General features: G+C 33.7%; 1 protein-coding gene across 2 annotated transcripts; it reads left to right on the top strand.

Annotated features, from left to right (window-relative positions):
• The first annotated feature begins 6,391 nt into the window (after positions 1 to 6,391).
• Positions 6,392 to 25,221, top strand: LOC131146295 (protein CROWDED NUCLEI 4). Of its 2 annotated transcripts, XM_058095791.1 has the most exons (8): positions 6,392 to 6,820; positions 8,228 to 8,437; positions 8,534 to 8,787; positions 9,080 to 9,350; positions 9,449 to 9,532; positions 9,653 to 11,547; positions 11,714 to 11,819; positions 24,828 to 25,221. In XM_058095791.1, the coding sequence occupies exons 1-8, from the start codon at positions 6,638 to 6,640 to the stop codon at positions 24,876 to 24,878; spliced, it is 3,054 nt and encodes a 1,017-aa protein (XP_057951774.1). In that variant the 5' UTR covers positions 6,392 to 6,637; the 3' UTR covers positions 24,879 to 25,221. The 2 variants fall into 2 exon arrangements, with proteins under 2 accessions (XP_057951774.1, XP_057951784.1); XM_058095801.1 differs by lacking the exon at positions 11,714 to 11,819.
• Positions 25,222 to 25,638: the final 417 nt, after the last annotated feature.

Here is a 25,638-nt window from a genome sequence, read left to right as displayed (position 1 = left end):
GTAAGCACTTCTTCAAATGCTCACACCATATGCTACCCTATGTAAGAGGAAGGGACATATAATGTTTGAATGTCCATTTAAGAGAAAGGGTGTGAAAACTAAATAAGTTTGGAGAATTAAAAAAAAATATCACTTTCTAAACAATCCGGACCCAAGAAAGTATGGGTACCAAGATGAAATACTATAACAAAATCTTTCAATTTCAATTGATAACAAGTCTTTGGAAAATCATACAAGGATATTGAACAAAATTGAAATAGAAAGTAAGGATAAAGATTTTTCAAGCCTATCAATGCTGATCTTATTGAAACTAATGAAACTAATTGTTGGCCTCAATTAATGAATAATTCATACAAACCTTAAATTAGAAAATATTAAGATATATGAAGCTTAGAAACTCATATGAAATCAAAGAAAATCTAAACTTATTGGTTTTTTTTTTTTTAAAGAAAAGATATTTGAGAATGAGAGCAAATTGAGCAATGTTGTAGTACAATGCAAATGATAATGATATGCTCCCAGCGTACATGATATGCTTCTATGCTAAAATGCCGAAAATACCAAAGACATGTGTATGATTATGACTTGACTTATATTGATGATTTGTGGCTCACTATATATTGAAAACTTGAGTAAGAAATTATTGAACTTGATTTTGAAGCATAAAATTTTGATATGATATCCATGAGTTATACATGATATAATATTAGCTTTGGTATCTATAAAGTATATTGGTATCCATGAATACTTTAATTTGTATCACAATTTAAAAGCTCAATTGATTTCACATTTTAAAAAGTTCAATTGGAATTTGAGCATGACTAGCATAATTTTTAAATTTCAAATGGTATTATTCTTTAATGTCTTACTTGGTATCACAATTTAAAAGTTCAATTGGTATCATGAATTCAACAATTGGTATCTTGAATAATGTCAAAGGGGAAAATGTTGTTAGTAAAGATGTTACAACACATATGCATGACTATTAAAACACACTACACATGGTATATTGAAAAATAATAAATTGAGTGTATACATATGTTTGATATGCATGTTTGATGATATGCTCAAAATGTGATTTTATTTTAACTTAATCATTTTTTTTTACTCTTTTTGATTGATGTCAAAAGGGGAAGAAGTTTTGAGCAAAAAATGAGCATGAACATAAAAGGAGAAGTATTTGATATTGATTGATAAACTTAATCTTGAATAATGTGATGAGTGATATTGAATAATGTAACCTTGTACTTGAATAAAGTGATGAGTATGACTGTAAAAGAGTTTTTTGAAATAGATATTGATATTACAAATATTGTTAAGATGATGCTTATTGTAAGGGGGAGTCTTTTTAAGGCTCACTACAATTTTTGCTCCTTATTTGTCATCATAAAAAAGGGGGAGATTGTTGGTCTTGCAAGGCTTGACATCCCGTTTTGATACTAACAAACAAGTGAAACTTAACATATTTGGTTAAGTAATGTCATTTCAGGACTCAACTATGACAATGCAAGGTCAAGTGCTCACAAAGTTTGTATTCCAAAGAAAGAAAATCAAATGAAGCATAGTGCATGGATTACTTAAAGCATAAATTCAAAGATAAAGCTTGAAGATCATGAGAGCATTGATATTAAAGAAAAATATTATGAAAGCTCAAAGGATCATTGAAGCTCAGCAACAAAGAGAAATCAAAGAAATGAAGAGAGTCAATAGGAAATGTATTGTAAGTACTTCGAGTATTTTCAAATTATGAAATTTCATTTTGAAGCTCATTAGGAATGAAGATACGTAGAGACTCTAATTTTTAAAATCTTGGAACATATTTTTTTCAAAGAAAACAAATTAACATTCCGAGAATAGATAAGAATAGAGAGAGAAATACTTTAAAAGTCAGAATTTTTACTTGACAGGCGCCTGACTGAATATGTTCAGTAGGCTACCACTTTAAAAGCTTTTAAAATATATAAACAGAAGGTCGTTAGGCTACTGTTTGGGTCTTGACAGACGCCTGATGGTGCAAAATGAGAAGCCTGACGAGGTTTCATCAGACTACTGTTACCCTTCTGCCTCTTATTTAAAACTTGGTTATTCAGTGAAAGACGCCTGACCCCAAGGTGACAGGCGACTGCCACCCTACTGCCTGTGTATTTTTGCTTTGTAATTCATTGGCAGGCGACTGACGAGAACCCCTCAGGTTACTACCACGCGACAAATTTTAAATTGCATAACAGACACATTTTAAAAATTGGATTGCTTGGGGCTCAAAATTGGTTCAAGACTTGGAAACTACTCCAAGTAAACTTAGGGATCAAGTTAAATGCTTTTCTAACTCCATAAATACACCCTAGATCAATTAATTAAATAACCAAGAATCAATTACAACACTCATACTCTCTCAATTGCTCTCAAACTCATAAGGGCTCTCTCACTCTCAACTTGCACGAATATTACTGAGGCTTTGCTGACTCTCAATCTCTAATCTTGTGCTACAATTCTAATTCTTTCATACATTGAAAGAACTATTTGGTGATACACTCTTTGAGCTTTAATCTGAATTTCATATTTTGAATTACTTTGAAGTATATAGTTCTAAATTTCTACTAATCTGCTCTTTACGAGAGTGTTCTTGTACGCAACTATTATTTTGTATTCTTGTAGTGTTTTTGATGATTTCAGGATTGTTGGATCGTTGGTTAAGCGTGGGAGATCGCTTAGAGAGGTGCTGCTTTAACCTAATTGAAGGAGTGACCGAGCGAGGAGATATCACTTGGAGAGGCAGATTCTAACCTACTAAAGGAGTGTGTAACGGTGTTGTTATGCCTATAAAGGAACTGATATAGTGGAATCCTTTGGTGGTTTGCCAAAGGCGAGGACGTAGGCTGGGGATAAGCCGAACCTCGTAAAAATCTCGGTGTCACTCTCTTTCCCTTACTCTCTTTATTTTTAGCACATATAAACTACGAGGATGTTTTAAATTCATTAATCTTAAAAACTACGTGGATTGGATTTCAAATAGAGCTGAAGTGTAATTTGTTTTTGGGCTTGCGGAAACCGAAAGGAAGTACGTTGGTTGATCAATATTTTGCGGAAACCGTAAGGGAGTACGTTGATTGGTTAACACCACAAAACCTATCAATTATGGTTTATTTGAAATCTGAATTTTGGGAAGAGTGTGGATGTTTTGTTGAATATCAAATTGAGAAACAAATTTCATAAATACAGGGCTTGATTCAAACTTTCATTCACTACAGGGCTGCAAACAAACTAAACATCTTGAATTCTTGGAAAAGCTAAAAGAGTTGCATAGCATATCTTGATTGAATATTTTGTGGATTTGATTGATTGGTTTTAAAGTTTGGTGTGGATGATTGATTGTTTAATTGTGTTGTGGATTGTATAAAAAGAATTAAGCTTTTGTTGTGTGATTGCTAAATCAACAAGAAATCAAGAATTCGTTGAAAGAATTAAATTAAGTTAAAGAATTCATAAAAAAGTTTTAAAAGGAATTTTAATAACCCAATTCACCCCCTCTCTTGGGACTACACCTTAGTTTTCAATTATCAATGTATGGCTAACATGAGTTTCCGTGTAAATATAAAACTTCAATTATTTAGCTGTATATGAAATGACATTTAAATTGTACCGATTTGTAATACTGAAAATACATAAGTTCTGAATAATGTACTGTTGGCTCAATATAGCTCATAAATAGTAAATTTGCTTATATATGTATAAAAGATACAACCTATACTACTGAACTAGCGTCGTCACGCTTTTACATACTTATATGACACGTTTCTCCTCATAACGGGTTGTGCGGCTCGAAGGCTGGACTTAGCATATAACCGGGCGACCATAGCTGAGTCAGAAAAGTTAGTAAGTACGATTGTACCTACCCTTAACCCGGAATTGCATTGAGAAGGGTCACCCGGAACTACTTCAGATGGGCCCCCCGGAATTGCCTAGTGGTAGTACTGTACCCAAGTCTCTAATCAACTATCCATCATTACACTATCATCCCAGTGTGATTGCACCACCTCCCAAAAATAGTTACGATACTGTACTCATAACATAATATCCCATATCCACAGGATTCTTAAATCATATATGACAATTTACACAATAAAACATGTATAAAATATAAGCTGTTCATAATTTTGTAAAATATCTATCATATTCTATGTCGGTATAAAATCAACATATCAAATCTCGGCATCTAGCCATCATATCAAATCTCGACTTATAGTCATCACATCACATCTCGGCTTATAGCCATCACATCATACTATGCAATATCAGTTAAAACATTTTGTTCATATATGCCATTTAAAAACTATTTTCATGCCCCATAATTTTTACCTGAAAAACCATAAATAAAATAAACTGACTGAGAAATATACAAGTTGCTGAAAATAGGGGTATGAGCATTTTCAGGGTTTTATTTAACTTAAACTATATATTTTATTGAAAATAGGAGATGTTCAAACCATTCAAGTTAGTTTTTCCCAAAAAAGGTATAAAAATCAAAACAACCATCTGCATATACACGATTCGTTCAGAAAATTATATATACTATTTCTATAAACATAAGTTGCAATTTAATCGGTGTATATTTAAAAAATAACTGACATAATATAATCCCCTTACCTATTCTTGAAGAAAATGCCTAAAACCTTCAAAACCACCGAAACCTAACCACACGAATCCATCGAAGATCGACAGCCTACATGCCGAGAGAAGGGAGAGAGGACCGGAGAGTCCCCAGGGCTAAAGAGAGAGAGGGAGTCAAAACCCTAATTTCTAAAGAGAGAGAGAGAAAGAGTAAAAGAGAGTTATGAAGAAAAAAAGAGTAACTTAGCCCTTAAGTAACTCTATTTGCAGGAAAATCGTCGACAATTTTTCTGGGCTTGACAAAACCATCAACGGTTTGGTCCTTAAACAGCTCTCAATAGTTTACCTGTAGGAAAACCGAGGACGGTTTTTCTGATCCTCACGAAATCGGCGATGGTTTGGTCCTAGCCAAACCCTTTTTTCTCTTTTTCCTTTTCCTTTCTCTTTTCTTTTATTTATTTATTTTTTTATTTTCTTGATTTGTGTTACTACACTACTAGATTTTACTCATTTGTATATCTACTCATGAATTTAATGAATGCATTTATTTTTTAAAAGAGTCAAATAAATATGTACTTAAATTGTGTGGGCACTTATAATAAAATAAGTTCAAGATATCTATATATATGAAATGAGTGTAATAAATGTGTGTTTTGAATTATGTAAATATCATAATAAAATATATTATTTACTTGTTTGTTTGTTCAAAAAAATCATAATCTGTCTTTCTAATTATATTATATTTTTTTTTTAAAAAAATAAAAAGTTAGGATTGAGATTTGGAGGCCATATGGAAGGAACAAAAAGTCCAATCCATCTAATTTTATTTCATTTTTTTATTTTAAAATAAAAAATTTAGGATTAGGGTTTTGGGGGCCATAAAAAGGGTTTGTTATGCTTGCATATATTTTTAATTAAGGAAAAAATTAATAAGTATGTGCTTTATAAAGTAAAATTAGCTCATATGTTTTGAAATTTTGAAAAATTTTAAAAGTTATGGTTTTTTTTTTTATAAAAATTTTATACATATTTGTCAAAAAATTAGAAAGGAAAATAATAAATAAATGTTATTATTTTAAAAAAAAATTATCTTATGTTTTTTGAAATATTAAGAAAATATTAAGTAAATTATTTGTATAATTTATTAACAGAATCTGTTTATAATCCTATTAATTTATTGAGCAAATTTGGTCTTGTGTTTTACCTATTTATAAATGTGTTAATCTAAACCCAATTCACTTAAAATCCACTCATTAACAACTCAATCTAAACCAAATCCAATCTATTAACTTGTTTTGTTAGCCCTAATTAAAACAGAAATAAGGTTATGAATAATAAAATATGATGTGAGAGTATTCAAATATAAAATTAGCCCTTATAAATTTTAACATTAGTAACTATACGTTTTGACACAGAAAAGAAACAAATCGGGTGGAGTGAATGAAATTTGTTTTTTAATTTATTTAAATTTTAAATAAATGTTATGCAAGAAGAATGAAAAATACGAGAAATTATAAAGAAATCGAATTCATGTAGAAGTGAAAAATATGACAATAAATTTTATATTCGCTAACATAGAAATATTTAATTATTATATATTTCGTGGAAAATAGAACATGGAAAGGGATATGTTGTTATATAATTTTTAAAAATAAGAAAATCAAACGATTAAATTGTATTTAATTTGAAACAAGGAGTAATCTTCTATACGACGTCGTATAAGGTTGCTTAGTAAGGAAAATATCTCTTTATTATTCGTTTTCGGTCGTCACGCTGCTAATCATCGTTTACTTCAAAATTAAATTTCAGCACACTGTTAAAAGAATTTAAAGCGGAGAGTTCCAGAGTTATTGACAGACGAGTGAGAGGAGAGAGAAGCTGAGAAAAGCAAAGAAAAGCTACAGAAGGTGCTCTTCTTTCAGACCTCACTTCGGATCAATTTGGCCAAGAATTTCGCTGCGAACAATAATTGAAGTAGAGAGCAAAGTAAGAGAATCTTCTTCTAGGGTTTCAGTGATTCGGACCTCTGATGGCGAGTCCTCGGTCCGAGCGGTTCTTGATCACCCCGAGTCCTGGTTCTAGGGCTCTGCAAAGCCCTCTCAGCGACGAATCCATCTGGAGACGCCTGCGCGATGCCGGCTTCGACGAGGAGTCGATTAAGCGGAGGGACAAAGCCGCTCTCATTGCCTACATCGCAAAGCTCGAAGCTGAGGTTTGTTGAGTCATTATATGTTTCTTGATGATCCTTTTGTCTTTAGGCTTTGTGCGCACGTGGTCTCGACGTGTCTTGTACTTCCATTACGGGCATTTTGTTGGTTGGTGAGGATTTTTTTGATTATGCGAAGTGTCATCGCTTAGAACTCTAGTTGCTTATTTAAGGCTGAATTTCACTTAAAGATTTGAGATTTATTTGGCCTCATTTCTGAAAAATTAATTAAATTTAATCATGGAATCCCCCCCCCCCCCCCAACAAAATCACCCTCAATTTTTAACTGAAAATATTTGAAATTGACTATATTTTAAAATTTTTAAGTGAATTTTCCCAGCCGAATTTTGCTTCAGCTCAGTTAGGTGAGACTGCTAGAAGTTAAGTTTCATAGACTAGTCTGTACTAATCATCAGACACTCAACCCGCGAGCAGATGGATTACTATTCTTTTTCTTAAAAAGGAATGGAACAAGCATAGTATAGGCCATGAAGGTAAGAAAACGAGTCCAATAGTTTTAGCGTGTCATATATGGAAGAGATAATATTACTTTGTATTGGTTATAATTTTGGGGTTTAGTTCTAATGTTTTATAATCAGAGTGTTGGCCTATTTAAACAATTAACATCTCATTTAGAACGGTCTTTTCCTAACTATAATGTTATGCTTTTGGAAGCTTATATATTTCCATGTTTGGAAATTGTTATTAAGATTAATCAAAGCAATATTTCTCCATTTTAATTATTTTTATTCTCCCCTCCCTCCCTTCTTGATTAGTTTGAGTGAGTCATGAACTTGGAGATATTTTGTGCATGATAGCTCTTAGAGGCATTCTAAGATGAGTGATTCTTATATAATTGTAAGGATTGATGGTACATTACACCGAGGTACTTTTGTTCCTTAGTATTCTTCATAGTCATGGATTATTTATAAATTTGGAAGTGAAGGGGAAAAGTTCTTTTGAAGATGTTATTTAGGTATGAGAAATTGCAAGAAGAATGAATATAACTATACAAGTGATTAAAGCAACTATATTGGGAAGAATAAAAGGCAGGCATATGTAGTTACCATTTGAAATGTTTAGAAGAGTTAGAAATTATGCATATATTGAATTATTTAAACATAGTGCTAAGGTGTTACTATAGCGAAGTAGAAGGAAAAAATTTATGTCATGGTGGCTTTCTTTTTTCCTTTAAATTAGCATGATATGATGTTGCTCTAGCTACACTCTATTTTATCTGTCATGTATTGTCATTTTTGTATCCTGAATTTGTTAGCACTCTTGAGTACATCATATTAAAAGCAGATGAGGGGGAAATTGTTCATATGGCCAGTCCTAATTAGTGAATGTGATGGTTCAATGCTATTTGATTGCTCCTATGGTCTTGTAAAGCTCTGTCTTTGATATGGTTAGATCTTTGACCACCAACACCACATGGGCCTCCTCATATTGGAAAGGAAGGAGTGGGCTTCTAAGCATGAGCAGGTTAAAAGTTCTGCTGAATCGGCTGAACTGAGGTATAAGTGTGAGCAAGCTGCGCACTCTTCTGCTTTGGCTGAAGCTAAGAAACGAGAAGATAGCCTTAAGAAGGCATTAGGAGTGGAGAAGGAGTGTATTGCAAATGTGAGTTTTCTCCTTCATTTAGATTCTTCCTTTCTATTGTTATGAACATTCATTCCATAATGCTCATTTGTGACTTTTGGTTGGATTCTTCTGCAGATTGAGAAGACCTTGCGCGAGATGCGTGCAGAATCTGCTGAAACAAAAGTTGCAGCTGAGATTAAATTGACCGAAGCACGTGGTATGGCAGAGGATGCTCAGAAAAAGTTTACTGAGGCTGAGGCAAAGCTGCATGCTGCAGAGTCTTTGCAAGAAGAAGCCAGTAGGTATCACCGTGCTGCAGAAAGAACGCTACAAGAAGTCAAAGCTCGTGAAGATGACCTTAGGAGGCGTACTACGTCTTTCAATTCTGAGTATGTACTTGTATATGCTGTTCATTCTTATTGTAGCATCTTTTATTTATTCGTATCAAACTTCTACCTGTCATTTTTTGTATAGTTTCACTTCTTGGACTTCAAAAAATCAATATTTTCTTCGACTTAACTAGGAACAAAAAAAAAAACAGGCCGGGTCATTTAATGATGTGATGACAATTGCCTGTAAGGCTTTTTAAAACTTGGAGCTTGATGCTTCGAATTTATATTCAATGCTTAATTAATAACTTACATGGTCAAGGGGTGATGCTTATCTGTTTATTTGTGTTAGTTGTGAGTCTAAGGAGAAAGAGCTCATTCTTGAGAGGCAGTCCTTATGTGAAAGGCAGAAAGTTCTGCAGCAAGGGCAGGAAAGATTACTTGATGCGCAAGCTTTGTTGAACCAGAGGGAGGATTATATTTTTGACAGATCTCAGGAATTAGATCGGCTTGAGAAAGAGTTGGAGGCTTTGAAAGCAAGTGTTGAAAAGGAGGCCAGAGACCTAAACAAGGAAAAATCCAACTTAGAGCTGAAAGAAACTTCTCTTTTAACAAGAGAGGAGGTTTGTATGTCCTTGTTTTGCTCACGAACTCTCTTCCACCCTCTCTGCACGTATGTGTGATCAAGGATGAACTGAATTGATCTTTTGGGTGCACACAGGCTGTTATTGAAAAGGAAAATTCACTGAATAAAAAGGAGCAAGAGCTACTTATTCTACAAGAGCAACATGCGAGCAAGGAGTCAGTGAGTTATTTTGCAATTTCCCTTGTACCAAAATTGAATATAGCATCAAATAAATCTGAACTTCTGTTCACGTCAAAAAATACGTACTGTACTTCTAATCATCTTTGATAAACCATGCAGAATGAAATCAAAAAATTATTGGCTGATCAAGAGACTGAATTGAAACTAAGGAAGTCTGAAGTTGAAGTTGATCTGGACAGGAAGCGCAAAGTTGTGGAAGATGAAATTGAAAACAAGAGGCGGGCATGGGAATTGAAAGAGGTGGATCTTAGTCAGAGAGAAGACGTAATCATGGAAAGGGAGCATGACCTGGAGGTTCAGTTGAGGGCTTTAACGGATAGAGAGAAGGATGTGGCAGAGAGATTGAATATGGTAGATGAGAAAGAGAAAAATATCAATGCTGCTGAAGAAGAAGTCGAGTTGCAGAAAATCTTTTTGCAGAAAGAAAAAGAAGAGATCAACAATATGAAACTAGACCTTCAAAAAACTATAGGCTCACTGGAGGACAAAAAGAAACAAGTTGATCTTGCAGAGGAGAATTTGGAGACCTTGAAAAGGGAAACTAATGAGTTAATGATTTTAGAAATGAAACTTAAAGAAGAAATTGATGTGGTCAGATCTCAAAAGCTTGAATTTGTAGCTGAGGCTGATAGGTTAAAGGCTGAGAAGGCAAAATTTGAAACTGAATGGGAGTCGATTGATGAGAAAAGAGAAGAACTGCATAGGGAAGCTGAATGTATTGCGGCAGAGAGGTTAGCCATTTCCCAATTTTTAAAGGATGAGCGTGACAGCCTAAAATTGGAGAAGAATGCAATGCGAGATCAGCATAAATGTGACATTGAGTCTCTCCGTCTTGAACGGGAAGCCTTCATGAGGGAAATGGAACAAGAGCGCTCTGAGTGGTTTGGCAAGATCCAGCAAGAACGTGCAGATTTCTTGCTGGATGTTGAGATGCGAAAGAGAGAACTTGAGAACAGACTTGATAAAAGGCATGAAGAAATAGAAAGTTATTTGAAGGAAAGAGAGAGAGAATTTGAGCAAAAGACAAAGACAGAACTTCATAATATCAGTTCTCTCAAGGAAACAGTTGCAAAAGAAATGGAGCACGTTGCTTCAGAATTTAAGAGGCTTGAATCTGAGAGAATTGAAATCAGTTGGGATCGTGAGCAGAGGGATAAGGAATGGGCAGAGCTAAATAATTCAATTGAAGAGCTTAAAATACAAAGGAAAAAATTAGAGGAACAGCGGGAATTGTTGCATGCTGATCGAGTAAAGATTCATGCTCAGATTGAACACCTCAAGAAATTGGAGGATTTGAAAATTATCTCGGACAATATTGCTATTGAAGAGATGGAACAAGCTAATGCGAGACTCAGCAGCAGACGAAAAGCAAATGCAAAAAGATCATTGAATCAGCAACCAGTCATGCGAGCTAGTCAATTGGATCTGCATAAAAGAATAGATGTTAATGATGGCATTGTGTTTGATTCGCCTTCTAAACAAGAAATAGATTGTGTTTCTCATTCTAATTCTACTCCTTTTGCATGGTTCAAGCGATGTGCTGATCTAATATTCAAACATTCTCCAGAGAAACTTCTGATTAGCAGTGGTGAAAGGTCTCCAATATCTGATCATGATGGTGCAGATTGGAGAGCAGCAGGACATTTAAATTCATCTAATGGATTCAAGGGGCAAGTGTCCAAAGATTATGATGAAAAAGACAAAACTTTCAGTGGTGGTCTTGAAGAACCAAAAGTGATACTTGAAGTGCCTTCCGCATGTGAGGAAGTAAAAGGAGCTCATAATTTAGAACCTGAAACTGAGACATCTGCCAGTGAAAATTCTGCCCGCTCCCTTTCTGAACAAGGGCTTTTGGCTGGAAAGAGAAGAAGATCTAAAAGCACATCTTCGCATGATTGCATTGATACATTTCTAGAGCGAAGGCAGAATAATAAAAAGAGGAAGCAACAAGAAGATGGTACTCCTAATCCTTCAGAAGAGATAGCTGCTCTTGGGTACAACTTTTATCCTTTGTAATTAATTTCCTTCATGTTCCTAATACTATTGTTAATGTTGATTTACAAATGAGCTCTTGATGCATCAGTTGGTTCATGTTTTGTGCTGGTGATTTTTTTGACAGTGTTATTTATTTATTTATTGTGCGCGTGTATTTTTGGTCAGTGGTACATGTGCAGAGAATGGTGTATCATCTTGTGGTTCTAAGATGCAGGAAAAAATAAAAGAAATTATCCTGGTGAATGGTGGACAGGTTACCCAGCACTGTCAGGTAACTTCTAAAGTTCATCAGATAATAACTCTAATGGTTTTTATGCAGCAGAATAAGTAAATATTTACTATCATACTTGCATAAAATCATGAGGACATTTTAAGCTCAATTATATTTACTATTTTTCAAGAACAACTGGCTTTATTTCTGTTTTTCATTTTAGAGCTTGCACAGTCATTGTGGGTTTTCTTTCTCTCTGTGTTTTTTTTTGGTTTTCCTCTCTTGTTTTTGTTTTACTGATTTTTGTGAAAACAGTTCACATTTTTCAATAAATGTTTCTGCTTTTATCAAAAACAAATCAGTCGATACTTGCACTCTGCCTATGTAACATGAATTTCACAAAATTTTTCGCGCGCAAGCCGGTCCCAAGCCTGGATAAAGGAGCTGGGTTCCATTAGGTAGCTGACAACCAGCGTAAAGCTTATTAGGTTTTTATGACATGAATTCTTACCAAATATTCACTGGGCGATCCCTACTAACGACGCATTGCACATATACCACCTGGGTGTAGCAAAAAATAGACAAGGGTGGACTAGACCCAGTCGTTCTAGATAGGAGAGGGCTAAGAAGTTAGCATAGGAAATTAGGATCAAATTAGCAACTTGGAATATAGGGACACTTATGAGTAAAAACATGGAGATAGTGGATACAATGATTAGAAGGAGAATAAACTTGATCTGCCTTCAGAAGATGAAATGGTTAGGGGAGAAAGCCAGAGAAATTGAAAAATTAGGATTTAAACTTTGGTACACTGATAAAGATGGACATAAAAACAGAGTGGGAATCTTTGTGCAGACAAAAATCTAAGATTATATATATTAGAGGTTAAAAGAATAAGGAATAGGATCATATAAAATTGAGATAGCTCTAGGCCTAGAGATAGTAAATGTCATTAGCCTTAACTAGGCTTAGCAAAAACCTTAATTTTGGAAAGGTATGGATTGTATTGTACAAGAGATACCTGGGTCTAAAAAGACATTTATAGGAGTTGATTTGAATGGACACATTGGAAAGGACAATGTAGGTTATGAGAGGATACATGGAAGCCGTGGATATGGAGATAAAATTGAAGCTGCTAAGATGATTTTAGGTGTTGCCATGTCTTACGATTTGGTTATATTGAATGTCTTCTTTATAAAAAGAGGAGCACTTAATAACTTTCAAGAGTGGACAAAATAAAGAACAAAATAGTTTTTTTCTTAATTAGGAAGGAGGATCGCCTATAATAGTTTGACTATGCAACATAGATTTTTAGTATTATATATATATATACATATATATATATATATATATGTATGAAAAAATGGAAGAGAAAGAACAACAGAAATCAACACAAAAGGATTAGGTGGTGAAACTTGAAGGGAGAAAATATACTAAAACTTATAGATAAAATGATCAAAGAGTGTGATTGGACAATAGAGGATAATGTAGATGCCAACATTGTTTGGAATAGAATGGCCAAGTCTATCATAATGATAGCAAAAGAGACTTTAGGCAAGTTTGAAGGAAGTTACTATGGCAGTAAAGAAAGTTCGTGGTGGGATCAAAAAGTCCAAAAAAGTTGTCAGACCAAAAAGAAGCTGGTATAAAGAACTTGGCAAAGTTGTAGGAATATAGAAAACCTTGAGACGTATAAAGAGGCAAGAAAATTATACCAAAAAAAAAAAAACGCCATTAATGAAGCTGAACATAGATCCTATAAAGAAGGAGAAAGGGTCATTTATAAACTTCAAGAGTTAGAGAAAGAAAACGCAAAAGTTTAGATAATGTAAAATGTATAAAGGATAGGAATGATAATATCTTAACTAAAGAAGAAAGCAAAAAAGGGAGGTGGTCAAGATACTTTGTTAAGTTGTTTAATGAAAACCAAACTGAAAACTTGAACTTGGAAGTGAAAAAAGAGGAAAAGATTAAAAATAGGAGATTTATTCGCAAAATTAGAGCCGTTGAAGTCAAGATGATTTTTAAAAAGTGAAAAGTGAGAAATCTATAGGGCTAGATGACATACCAATTGAAGTTCGTAAATGTTTAGGGGATAAAGGTGGTATATGGTTAACTAATCCATTCAACAATGTTATAGAAACCAAGAAAGAGTAATGGAGGAAAAGCATGTTAATTACTTTTATACAAAAACAAAACAATATTAAACATTGTAATAACTATTGGGAAATTAAAATTACAAGTCATACGATGAAACAATGAGAAAGGGTAATTGGACAAAGAACAAGACTAGAAACAAGGGTTTTAAAGAGTAAATTTGGTTTTACTTGAGAGATCGATAATAGAAGCTATTTATCTTTTAAGAAGATTAATGGAAAGCTTAGGGGAAAAAAAGGGACTTGCTTATAGTTTTTTATTGACATAGAGAAAAGCCTATGATAGAGAAACTAGGAAAGTTCTTTGGTGGGTTTTTGGAAAGAAGAGAGTATGCAGTAGATATATTGAAGTCATTAAGGATATGTATGATAGAGTAACAACTGGCATTAGGAACATAAGAGGGAAGGCTAGAGAATTTTCAGTCACAGTAGGTGTACATCAAGGTTCTACTTTGAGCCCTATCTTTCTACTTTAAACTCACTAGGAATATCCAAAATGAGATCCCTTGGTGCTTGTTTGCAGATGGTGTTGTCTTGATTGATGAAAGTAGTATTGGTGTGGAATATTAGTTAGAACTTTGGAGAACCGCTTTAAAGCTAAAGGTTTTAGGATAAGTAGAAATAAAATAGAATATATGAAATGTAATTTTAGTAATGAAAGGAGTACAGGAGATAAGATTAAACTTGATAATCAAGATATTAATAGCAATAGTTGATTTTGTTATTTTGGATCTATTATGCAAGCGGAAGGGATATCGAAGAGGATGTGATACATAGAGTAAAAGCAGGATAATTAAAATGGAGTGCATTAGGCGTGTTGTGTGATCGTAGAATACCCCTTAAAATTAAAAGAAGAGTTCTATAAAATGGCTATAAGGTCGGCCATGTTTTATGGATCAAAATGTTGGGCAATTGAGAAACAACATATACAAAAAAATAAAAGTCGTCGAAATGCAAATATTTAAGTGGATGAATAGTATAACACTAAAAGATAAATTAAATATAAATGCAATAAACTAGGCGTAACACCGATCGAGGACAAGATAAGGGATGGGGCGAGTTAGATGGTTTGGGCATTTGAAACGTAGGCCAAGTAGTGCACCTGTGAGAGTGAGTGAGTTATTGTTTTTGGTATTAAAAGAGGTAGGAATAGACTCAAAATAACCTAGAATGAGGTAGTGAGGAAAGACTTAATAGCTCTTAAGATAGTGGAGGAAAATGCCCTCAATTAGGTGAATTGGCGAAGAGGATTCATGTAGCCGACCCTAAATAGTGGGACTTAAGGCTTGTTGTCGTTTTTGTTGGTGTGTGTGTGTGTGTTATTTATTAATTTTTTTCCTTTAATCTTGCTGGGTTTGAAAAATATACAACCATCTTTTTTCCCCAAATTTTTTGGTGCATTGCTGCTGGCCATAGAAAAAGGAGGAATCCTCATATTAAGACGGGGGATTCTATGGCCGCGGTCATGTTTCATAAGTTCATATTTATGTGTGTGTGTGTGTATATATATATATATATATATATATTAATATAATATGAGCAAAAAGAGTTTATTATGCTGAGAAGTAGGAATACTAGGAGGACGGGGCTTCCTTGAAGAAAAATAAAATCTGGACATCCTCTGGGTAAAAAAAAGTAATGATGTGAAAGTTGCCACTTGCTAGCCTCTGCATGTCATCAACCAAAAACATTCCATCCAATAGTCGATTGGCAGCTAAGAAAGCTGTTCTAAGATTGTATCATTTAAGAACAAATATATATCGTAGCACTATGCTCCAACTAAATGAGGCAGTCCAAATAGAGCGATAAAATCTTCCCCTTTAGTATTACCAAAAGCCAGAGAAGGCACGAGCCCGCTGCTTCGTAGAAATTCTTTACAAAAATTGATTGAACCAACATCGAAAACTAAAAACTAGAAATAAAAGCTAAAAACTGAAAAGCAGCAACCTGTTTGCGTAGGGCCAATTTGGTATTGTTGTTTTTTGTTTTCTGTTTCCATTTCTGTATAGTGGGAAAAATTGATTATAAAAACATGTTTGTTTTTGTTGTCGGTTTTCAACTGTTGGCAAAAAACTTAAAAATCAGATTTTATGGTTTTCAATTGTTTTGACAACTCATTGCAAAAAAAAAATTATATCCAGAAATAGTTTTTTGAATTAAATCATTCATTTTGTACACACTTTTTGATTAAAATTGAAATAAAATGATCATATGAATATAAATGAAATTAAAATAAAAATATCCCTAAATTTCAAAAAAACAGATAACAAAAGCCAATTACAAAATATTTTTACTATTTTTCAATTGTCATGCACAATTGATTGTTATTATGAAGTGTGAAAATATAGCAATTGAATAAAATAATTAAAATAATTTTTATTTTTTATTATAGTATTTTTAGTTTGTATCATTTTGAACTTTTATTATTTAAATTATATTTCTAAAATATTATTTCATTCAAAGACAAAAATGAGTACTTCTTAATTAAAATTTTAATTTATTTTTGCTTTACAAATATTAACCAAACAATTGCTGATTTCTAGTTTTTATTTTTGACATTGTGATACCAAACGATCCTTTAATATTTCTAAAACTAAAACAAATTAGAAACTTGATTGAAAAAAGTGTTCATTTTTTTTCTTTAATGAAATAAAAATTGAAAAAAAAATGCTTAGAATAATAAAATTACAAAAGAATACATAAATAAAAAAAATTTTAAACTATAATCATTTTGCTTAATTATTATATTTTAGATTTCATATTACAAGAATAATTTTATTGTACATGAAAACTGAAAATAGTAAAATATTTTAAAATGGCTTTTATGTTTTAAAAATTTATTGATATTTTTATTTAATTATATCTAAATTCATATGACCATTTTATTTTAATTTAATTAAAAATTATGAATAAAATGAATGATTTAATAAAAAAAATTTAATTTTGGATATTAAAGTATTCCTGCAAAGCAAATGAAAACCATAAAAGCTGGTTTCCTGTGTTTTCGAAAAAACTAAAAACCAATAACAGGAACAGAAAACTAGAAACATAAGGAGCTGTTTGGTATCACTATAAAACAATAGGACCTAGATACGAAAACTAAAAACTAGGAACAAAAACTAAAAATCAAAATTAGCAACTTGTTTGGCTAATATTTGTAGAACTAAAAAAAGAAAAAGATAAAAACTTGATTAAACAAATACTCAATTTTTTCCTTGAATCAAATAATAATTATGAAATATGAATAGAATAACAAAAGTAATGTAATTAAAAAATACTATAATGAAAATAAAAATTATTTTAATTATTTTACTTTATTATTATATTTCAAAATCCAGTTACAAGAACGATCTCGTCTTGTTGAATATGACAATTGAAATATAGTAAAATATTCTGTAAATGGCTTTTACTGTTTTTTTAGTTATTCTGAAATATTATGGCAAATTTTATTTTAATTGTATTTTAAATTCATATGATCTTTTTATTTTAATTTTTAATTAAAGGTATGGATAAAATGAATGATTTTATCCAAAACATTAATTCAAAATATTGGCAACAAGTTGCCAGAATAACTTAAGACCAGAAAATCTAATTTCAATTTTTTCACAAACAGTTGAAAACCGTCAATAGAAATAAGAGACCAACCTAAAAGAATGCGTTTTCATAGTTTGTTTCTTCACTATAGATAACGAAAACAAAAAACTAAAAACAGAAATAATACCAATTAGGCCCTAATCAAACAGATTTTCTAAATCTGTTTGAAAACAAAAAGCAGGAAACATGAATGATATCTCAATGATTTTGTTTGAGGAAAGCAAAGTATGAAGGAAGTTCATTGTTCCTTTGTATTTTCTCTCTTATTGATAATAAAAATTTGTTGTTGATTAAAAATTTAAAATGTCAAATGTTATTGATGTGTATTTTTTTGTTTTTTGGGTCCATTGATTTGCTATATGTTTTATTTTCCTTGATAATCAATGAAAAAGTAGATTTCTTCACATTTTCCTTTCCCTTTCCTAATATTTTCCAATTTCTTAATAGGGCATAAGTGAAAGGTGTAATGAAAGAACAAATGAACATTAGTCATGTAGGGCAGACCCAAGGCCAAGAAGCACAATTGAGTCACTTTAGTGATAAGATAATTAATTACTTTATCTATTGGCATTGTCTTTGGAGATTATTCTAAATGTGGGGTCTTAGGAATTTTAAATGTAAGGGTTTTAGTCATATTTTTTGTAGTTCTTATTTTTTCTATAAATAATCAGAGTGTAATAGGGATTAGGCAGGCTTGAGATTAGTGAAATTGAATTGAGTGTCTTTCCCCCTCTACTCATCTTCCCCTTCTCTTTCTTCACTGCTGACTCCAATGATTTGTATCAGAGCTGAACATCTTATTCCCCAGCTCTTTTTGCCACTGTTTGTATATCCTTATCTTTGTTCCCAGTCATTTCCCCCCTCCCCTTGTCTCCGCCTGTTAACAGAAGCTTGCTGTCGCTGTCACTACTATCCACAGAAAAGAGAGATTTTTAGCTTGACTTCTTAGTTAACCGCAACCTTCATTGGATCCCGCGCTAATCGTGATCCACCACTGTCTCACAGCCAATCCAACACAAATCCCCATTTTTAACCTGTATATCTTCACTCTTAGAGGCTCAGCAACACTATCCAGAGTCTCTGGCCACCCCAAAACTGCCATCGACACACTCCACTAACCTCAGTGCTGCTTGCATGTCTCACTCAAGCCTCCTTGCCACCACAAGCCTGTTCATCACAGCTGAACTTGGCCCTGTCTTCATGCCCAGATCTTCATCAGAGCTCTCTCTGTCATGTCCTCTCTTCACCATCTCGCATCCAACCGTTGACCTGCACAATCTAAGTGTTCAGTTGCCCCTTCGGCATGTAGTCATTCATCTCATTGTTCAACAGTTGATTGGCATCTTCTTACTTCTCGCTGTCATTGCCTTCACTGGTCATCTTTCTAGAACCAGTCCTTAACTGTCCACCACAGCTAATGTGTTGTTTGTTAGGAGATGAAAGAGCCTTCTCATACCAGACTTTAAATGCCCAGACCAAACCATCCCTTCAATCTGGCTCAGATTGGAACCAACCAAACCAGGTCTAAGCAAAACAAAGTGGAACAGTTCTCAATGTTTTCCTCATTAATTTATTTCTTTGAAAACAGAAAAAATCGGTAACAAAGAAAAGGTGATAATTAAAATATAGAATAATAAAAAAATGGTGATCAAGATAACACTGGATTTTCTTCAGAGTTGAAGTTCGAAGGTCCTACACAAGACTCCATCAATAAGCTTGAGGCAATAAGGCTACAGTCCAAAACTCTATCATCTCAGCATTCAGGCAAGGCTCTAGTTGGCTCTCAGTCTCATCAGAAAAGAAGTACTGCTACTGCCACCTCTATTATTGTGCAAGAGGTTGTCAGCCCTATTTTCAATTTATTGGAGAAGAGTTTATTTTTGACTATATTATTTTTATTTTCACTTAAGATTGATGTGGATTAGATAAAAACTAAAATTCATGATATGCCATATAGAATATTCTAATAAAAAATAGTATATTCAATTTTTACTTTTATACATAGCATAGATTACTATGAGCTTGAGGTGTAAAGGATGAAATTTATATTTATATTAATATAATATAAAACAAAATTTAATTATTTTAACTGATGTAAAATTATTGTATCTAAATATTTTGAGATAGGGAATTGTTTTATTTGGATCTTAGGAATGTGATGAGAGATTATTTGGTATCAGATTACTTTTTGGTTTGCTTGAAATTATATTGCTTTTGTTTTCTCATAAATTGGATGCAGATTGGATAAAATTTAAGCGTTACTATGTCTACTTATAAGATAAATATATTTTATTATTTAAGACAAAGTTAATTAATATATATTCTATCTAAAAAGGATTTAATATTAATCCTTATAAAAAAATATATTGATGTATATTATTTAATAAAAGAAAAATTAACAAAAAAAAGTAGAAATATGAAAATAGTTTATTTATAATCATATCAGTTAATCAGTTTCATTTTCTCTTAATATCAATTCATTTAAAAAATTTAGGGGCAAAAAATATTGACTTTCCCTGAGGTTTGGCAAAAAGACGTTGACCTCCTTTGAGGTTTTAAAAATTCCAAGGATCTCCTTTGAAGTTTCAAGAATTTCAAGGACCTCCCTTCAGGCTTGCCAAAAAGACACAAACCTCCCATTGTATTTTGCAAAAAAGATAAGTCTTTTGACTGAGGTTTTATCTTTTTGACAAATCTCATGGGAGGTTTGTGGCATTTTTAAAACCTTAGGAGTGGTTAATGGGATTTTTGAAATCTCAAGGGAGGTCAGTGTCTTTTGCCCAAAAATTTATTGTTGTAAATTCTTTTAATAAAAGAAATGAAGTCAAGAAAACATTAGAAATATGAAAGTAGTTTAGTTATAATCATATTACTTTGATTTCTCTCAAGTTAGTAGCTGCAAATTAGATAAAAAGAATAATCATTATCTAGTTATTTTAGAAGAAGTAATACACCATTTACAATAACATTAAGGATATTATGGTCCAAAAATGATTTCTGCTATTTGTATTTCTGTGTAGTATAAATATGTTATGCAGACAAACTGAAGAAAGCCTTTTTTAGGTTGTTATTGCGCTCCTTACCCTTGTTTCCAACAAAAAAAATGTTGATATGAAATCTGTTTAATACAGTTCTTTGCAATCATATTTTTGTTTCTACACTTTCTTCATGGTAAGGTTGGTTCCCTTGAAACATGCTGTCGTGCTTACCAATGAGATTTTGTTTGTTTCTATATTCATCTTTTACCTTTTATCTTTTTGTTTTTTTTACTCTAGCATTTTGTGGTGCTACTAACCCCCTTAAGTCTGACACTCTATGCTGCTAATAGAGATGTGGCTGGTTTTAAAGAATTTAGTGTGTTGGTGATCTGCTTTTTTGAAGTTGCCTCATTGATCTGCATTTGTGCGACAAATGGAATACATAAATTTGGAATATAGGGTGCCTTATGGTCTGTTATTACAAGCTTTAGGGAGAGACCTTTTTATTCCACAGGACCAATTTTCTGTGTCAGTAGCTAACATTACTTTAACTATAGATGATACATTCTTAATTTCATTGTGTGTGTGTGTGTGTGGTCCAGAGATTCATATATTTGTATCTAAATTTCTTCTATTGTCCTACTTTGCCTTGAGAAAGCTAAATTTCTAGCCTTATTTGTCTTGGGAACAGTTGCTGTGGTACTTCATCTGTTACCTATTAGGCATATTCTGCCTTTTTTTTGTTTCTTGTTGCATTGTTATTGTACACATGTGATGTTAGCATCAAAAAGGGAAGAATGAGAAATAAAGTTGGGGGGGGGGGGGATAGAAAGAAGGGAAGTGAAGAAGAAGACAAAGAAGTGGGAGAAGAGAGGGGGAGAAAGAAACAAAGGGCAAACACATTAATTTATGAAAGCTCAAATTCAAAAACTTCCTTACATGATTTCAACACATTAATTTATAGGGAAGACTGAAATACAAGAGAACTACAAATAAACCCCTAAAGATGCATTTATTTACAAACAAAGCACATATGGCTATTACTAGTTAAACTGAACACATTTGGGTTCAGGGCCTAATGATCCATTGACCCTGTTCTCTAGAATCAACCTCCTTATCTATCCACTGTTGCATTTATTTACAAACAAAAACACATACAGCTATTATGAATTAAACTGAACACATTTGTATTTAGGACCCAACAATTCTTTGACCCTATTTCTCTTGAATTGACCTCCTAAATCTGTCCAATGACCTAATTCCCATCCCACATTAACATGTGATGCAGGGGCAGCACCAAGGATCTGAAGCCATGTGAGAGAGAAGGGAGGAAAGGAGAAGAAGGTAAAGAGGAGAGAGGAGATTCAAGGGGGAAATCATGTTCACTTCATATTCAAACTCATCAACCACCTTCTACATGGCTTTCACACACTATTTATAACAAAGCCTCTTAACACATGAAATTACACGTATACCCTTAAAACTACAAAAATTACAAACATGCGCCAATTCTTAATTATTCTCCAACAAGGTTCTTCTCAGGGTCTTGCTTCTTGTCCTACATCAAATCTTCCTCGGCGGAAAATTTGGCCTCAAATTTTGAAACGTTAGAGGATCAAAAGTAGGAAGCAAACTTGGACTCTTTGAAAGCTGGTGCTTGGATGATACAAGAAACCACTCTCTGTTGACACTTGACAGCACCATTGACTTGATTGAGAATTGACTTCAATGAACTCATCAGGGATGACAAACTCTACAATAGGAAAAGACTTTGGATGTCTTCAAGCAAATGCATTTACTTCCTCACAGTGTCTTCAAGTTGAGTAACTCTTAACAGATTCTTTGTATTGGTTAGTACTTGGTACTGTGGGCTTCAAGATGATCTTCTTACCATTCTAGCAGAAAGACATGTGTTCTTATGTTCCTGAGTCACACCCGAATCATCCAACCAAGGAGAGCAGTGTCTTCAAATTGAGCAACTCTTAACAGATTCTTTGTATTGGTTGGTACTGCAAGCTTCAAGATGATCTTCTTACCATTATAGCAGAAAGACATGTGTTCTCATGTTCTCAAAGTCACACCTGAATCATCCAACCAAGGAGAACCAAGAGTACAAGGCCAATATTCATGGTTGTGATATCACATCAAACATTATTAAAATAGTCACCCATCTAGATAGGATCTGAACATCTTTCACGAACATGTATAGTAGGGTTTTCACCCCCAAGATATCTTACAAGGGTCTGGGTGAGGTTCCGGATGAAGTTGCATGCGAGTGACTCCATTTCTGGAAACCACGTTCATAAGGCATATTCCATTAATGATGATTTTGCAAACATTTGTCATCATACTGCTGGATTTTTACATGTATACACTGTAACTATATATCACCAAAATTCTAAACATAATTTGGCCACAGTTCTCAATTGATTTACGTAGAATCACAGATCTTGCAAACTACAAATCTGATTCCTAATGTTCAGGTATAATCTTCTATTCACATGTCGTCTAGAGTCCATGCAAAAATTAAACAAATTATCAAAGAAAACTCATAAAAGTTGTGATGCAAACCGTTTTTTATTGCTGGCAGTGAAAAATCCACACACTGAAGTGATGATTATACACTAATTTTTAATTTATAGCCTTTTATACAAAATATCTCACTTGCTTTCAAAATATCATGTCCAGAACCAAGATATGTTGCTGCAGATCAAAATATCAGGGGAAAAATGAGTTTGCAAGTTCCAGAACAGGGGATAAAAATTCCACTTGCGTGTCGCTGGTGCGTGGGGGCGCAAGTCACTAGCGGCGAGTCTCCAGTGATGAAACTCTAGGCGAAGGTAGATGAGGGGGGTGAGGGTCACAATGGTAGTGGCTGTATGATGAAAAGGCACAAGAAACCTGGGATGTTGGAAGGCCAATGCTATGCAGTTTGTCGCCAGCGTGTGGGGCCACACAGCTGGTTGGATTGTGATGGAATTTTGAGGGGGAGGGCTGTAGGGGATTCTGTATTCAATGGGATGGGTGGTGTTGTATGGATGGTGTGCAATGGTGGTGGCTGTGATGAAAAAGCACAGGAAACCTGGGATGTTGGAAGGCCGATGGCTGTGGAGTTTATCTCCAGAGTGTGGGGCCACACGGCTGGTCAGATTGTGATTGGATTTTGAGGTGAAGGGCTTCGGAAAGTTCTGTTTTCAATGAGATGGATGGTGTTGTAATGATGGTGTCTGGAAAGTGGCGTTCCAAAAAGATGCTGACACAACTGGAATTTTTGAAAAGTTCAGGCTACTGTTCTCTAGGATCTTCCGGCAAGTTCTGAACTTGTAAACCAATTTGATGTAAAACAAGGAATAGAATTCATAAGTCAGTGGGAGAGAATAATGGGAAAGAGTAGAAAGAAGAGAAGAGAGAGAGAGAGAGAGAGCAGAAAAGGGAGCAGGCTGGGACAGAATAGAAGATTCAGAAACAGAACAGGGGACGAAACATAATTAGAGACAGAAAGGAGAATAAGGGAAGGAGAGAAAGGAGAAGCAGAGTGGAGATGAAGAGTGAGGGGGAAATGGGGGGTTCAAATAGAAGAATGGAGATCGAAATTGGGCTCTGATACCAAGTGATGCAGGGGCAGCATCAAGGATCTTCAACCATGAGAAAAGGGATGAGAGTAGAGAGGAGATACAAGGGGGAAGGAGATACAAGGGGGAAATCTCACGTCCACTTCAAATTCAAATTTCTCAACCACCTTCTACATGGTTTTCACACATTTATAAGAAAGCCTGAAATTGCACATATACCCCTAAAGTTACATTAAATTACAAACTTACCACGAAAATACACAAATGTTATGAACAGGACCCCTAATACACATAATCCTAAACTAAACACAGTTAACTACGACCTAACAATCCTTTGACCCAATTCTTCTTAATTATTCTCCAATAAGGTTCTTCCCAAGGTCTTGCTTCTTGTCCTACATCAACATGGCTAATTATTCTTTCTGGAATTAAACTATTTTCGCTTGAATTTGTTGTTAGTTGTGTACAATCATTTGTTGATAATATCTGTTCCTTTGGTTGCTTAGGTTTTTACATGTTGGTTTATTTGTCATATTATGAGGTACTTCCCTTTATCTACAGTTGTCAGGCGGATCGTCTAGGTTTATTGGTTGTTTGATACCTTTCTCCTCTGTAGCCAGCTGCCAGCTCGTTACAATTTTACTGCCATACTTTTGTGCAATTATATAAATGGGCTCTGTTTCTTTTTATTTTTCTCTTTTCTTCATATGTATCTCATATTTTATTTTGTTTATAAATTGGAAATCCATGCATCTTTTCATTTTGTAGGCTCAACAAGAAGCTATTTCCGAGGAGAGTGGACAGAAGGTTAAAAATTAGATCAAAGCAGCAGGTTGTAAATTAGATGATTGTGTGAGGTTGAAGGGGAAGCTAACATGATGAGATCAACATCAAAGTTGTAAATCCCTGGTAGCTTTGTCCAGAGCAGCTGTGACACATTGTGTGAATTTGAACAAATGCGCAAACAAGTGTTTTTCCTTTCCAGTTTATATCTGCTTGTCACTGTTCAGTGTATTTTTTTTTTATGCATCATAGAATCTAGTTTACCGTTAGATGCTCTTTTGGTGTAGTTCACAATATGGCTTGTGATTTATCTTGCTTTGGCCAGAACATGTACATGGAATGGCCACTGGTTTTTGAAGGTTTTGTATATGCTTTCCCATAGCCGTGTTATTTTGTTTTGGTAATTATCTGCATCTGGTCTACTCGTAATAGAGGGAAAAAATGTCTGTGATAAGGTTTGGACGTGTAAGATAGAACTAGAGATCACCTTGCCTCTTTATGGTTTGGGGTTCTTGGACATTGAATTTTTCTGTTCTACCCATTTAGTTACATTCTTGCACTGAGTAAAAAATTTGGAACAGCTTGTGTTATTAGCAGAATTGTTTCATCTCATACAATGGCGACTTTGGTCATTCTTATGGTTTATGCATGAGGTATTCACCATTCAGAAGATGGAATGGAACAAGGAAAAAAAATGACGTGAAAATGAAAGTGATAAAAAATAATAGCATGTGAATGCTGCTCAGGGATAGTAGGTCATTCTTTTTATTTATTTTTTTGTTGTTGATGCCAAGTA

This window comes from Malania oleifera, chromosome 1 (genome assembly GCF_029873635.1).
Source record: "Malania oleifera isolate guangnan ecotype guangnan chromosome 1, ASM2987363v1, whole genome shotgun sequence".
NCBI lineage: Eukaryota > Viridiplantae > Streptophyta > Magnoliopsida > Santalales > Ximeniaceae > Malania > Malania oleifera.
Note: the sequence above shows the minus strand (reverse complement) of the source record. Positions and strands in the feature narration are given on the sequence as shown.